This window comes from Rattus norvegicus, chromosome 9, assembly GCF_021556685.1.
Source record: "Rattus norvegicus strain SHRSP/BbbUtx chromosome 9, alternate assembly SHRSP_T2T, whole genome shotgun sequence".
In the NCBI taxonomy this organism is placed as follows: domain Eukaryota; kingdom Metazoa; phylum Chordata; class Mammalia; order Rodentia; family Muridae; genus Rattus; species Rattus norvegicus.
Window position 1 is genome coordinate 29,401,176 of NC_141542.1, and position 2,161 is coordinate 29,403,336.

The following is a 2,161-nucleotide window of genomic DNA, read 5'->3' on the forward strand; positions in this document are numbered from 1 at the left end:
GACTGCAAAATTAGAAATGCTTTTTATTTTTTTCTTTTCTTTTTTTCGGAGCTGGGGACCGAACCCAGGGCCTTGTGCTTCCTAGGTAAGCGCTCTACCACTGAGCTAAATCCCCAACGCTTTTTAGATATGTTTCACTTTATCAGTATTATTAGAATAAGCTGACCCAGGAGGTCGTGCTGTTACTGTGACTAGGAAAACTTGTTTCAATTACACAGATGGACTAGAACACAGTATAAAGTTGAAGTTCACCGTCCAAAACCAAGATTACTGGGCAACACTGAATCCCCCATGAATACTGGGTCTGCTTGAGACAGATCGTGGCAGATGCAGAAAGATGAGTAAAGGTGGCATGTGTCCAGACTCTCAAGTTCGTGTAGGATCCTGTCACGCCCTCCGGATCTCAGTTGCGGAAACACCTCGAGCCTCAGGAATCCCTTGGGCCTCCATCGAGTTGGTAGGCTGGGCTGCCCCGGGACGGCTCCTCGATGGTCGGAGGCTGCGTCCTCGAGTCTAGGGCGGCAGTGCAGGATGAGGCGGCCGAGCCCGCGTCTTCCCAGGGCTTGGACTTCCGTGGGAGCAGAGACACCGTGGGTTCACCGTGGGTCGCAGTGATGTGGCGTTTCTCCAGGCCTGGGATCTCCTGGCCCTTCTGGACCAGATGCAGGAGCTCCGCCAGGGTCACCGAGGCAGGAGCCGGATCCGCAGACGAAAGTGCTCCGCTCCGGCTGCAGACTCCGCCAGGCACGTCCATGTCCTGCCACCAGCTCACCCCCGGAACCGGGCCACAAGCACTTCCGGGTGGCGTGGAAGCAACCACCTTAATGGAATGGGGAGGGGAGGCCTCACACCATATCAAGGAACCTAGCCCAGGGTAGACCCCCAGAACCCGAGCTATTTGTGCAGAAGCTGAAGCCTCCGTTAACCTCCAGGTCTCATTCTGCAACGTGAAATATATTTGGGGTGTGGGGGCAATGAACGAGCCAAAAGGTTTTGCACCCACTGAGACAAGTGTGAGGAGGCGAGGCTGTAAAAAAAGTACCTCCCTTCCGCACTTGCATGCGCACGCAGAATGTGCGCAAGACCGGGAGGGTCTTCTTTGTTTTTGAGATTAAGTTTGGCACTAAAGTCCAGACTGATTGTTCGCTTTCCCCAAGCGTGCCGCTCTTCACATCTGTTAATTGTGGTACTAAGGATCCAGTCCCTGGGCGGAGGTGGGGGAGGGGTGCTGTTGTTTGGGACTTGGTTGTCCGGTTTGGTTTTGAGGCAAGGATTCATCGTCTCCCACAGTGTCTGCCGCGCTACACCTCCCAGCTCGGATGTTCTGATTTCTGAAGTTATCAAAACTAGCCTGAGAAGTGGCCCACGCCTGTAGTACCATATGCTTGGCCCATAGAGCCAGCCTGAGCTACATACTGAAAGATGTAGATATATAAAAAATAAGCAGCCTGATCTGGCACACCCCAGGAATCAGAAAAGAACGCATACTCTGCATAATGTTAGAAGCATATAGCACGCTTACCCTTCACTGTAAACAACCCTATGAAACCCAAAAAGGTGGGGTGGGTGAGGTAGCTCAGCAGGTAGGGCTTTTGACCTTTATCCCCACTCCGTTGATGTTTTCAAGGTCTCCTGTAGCCAAAACTGACCTTGTACTCAAAATATAGTGTATGTGTGTGTGTGTGTGTGTGTGTGTGTGTGTGTGTGTGTGTGTGTGTGTGTGTGTGTGTGTGTGTGTGTGTGTACGTGCACGTGTGCGACTGTGGATCCTTGTCTCTGTGGACTGTGGGCAGGCCTCCACGCCCACCTGGCATTTATCTGGGTTTGTGGGCATTTCGCACTCTGACCCTCACACCTGTGTGGCAGGCGTTTAACTGCTGACCAATCCCAACTCTAGCTTTTTTTTTTTTTTTTTTCCTTTTTTTCTTTTTTTTTTTTTTGGAGCTGGGGACCGACCGAACCCAGGGCCTTGCGCTTGCTAGGCAAGCACTCTACCACTGAACTAAATCGCCAACCCCCCAACTCTAGCTTTGAACCTCCCCAGTGCTGGGATTAAAGGGGTGCACCGTCATGTTGTATGGTTCTGGGAATAGAACACAGGAGTTTATATATATTAGCCAAGCCCTCTACTCTATGTCTTGCAGCCCCTCATGGCACCCTC

The 2,161-nt window shown here is 51.8% G+C and overlaps 1 protein-coding gene across 1 annotated transcript; it reads right to left on the bottom strand.

Moving 5' to 3' along the window:
* On the bottom strand, nucleotides 1-770 carry Pex39 (peroxisomal biogenesis factor 39). Its single transcript, NM_001433334.1, is given in 1 exon segment — nucleotides 1-770. A coding segment is annotated over 1 exon segment (327 nt). The 5' UTR covers nucleotides 755-770; the 3' UTR covers nucleotides 1-427.
* Nucleotides 771-2,161: the final 1,391 nt, after the last annotated feature.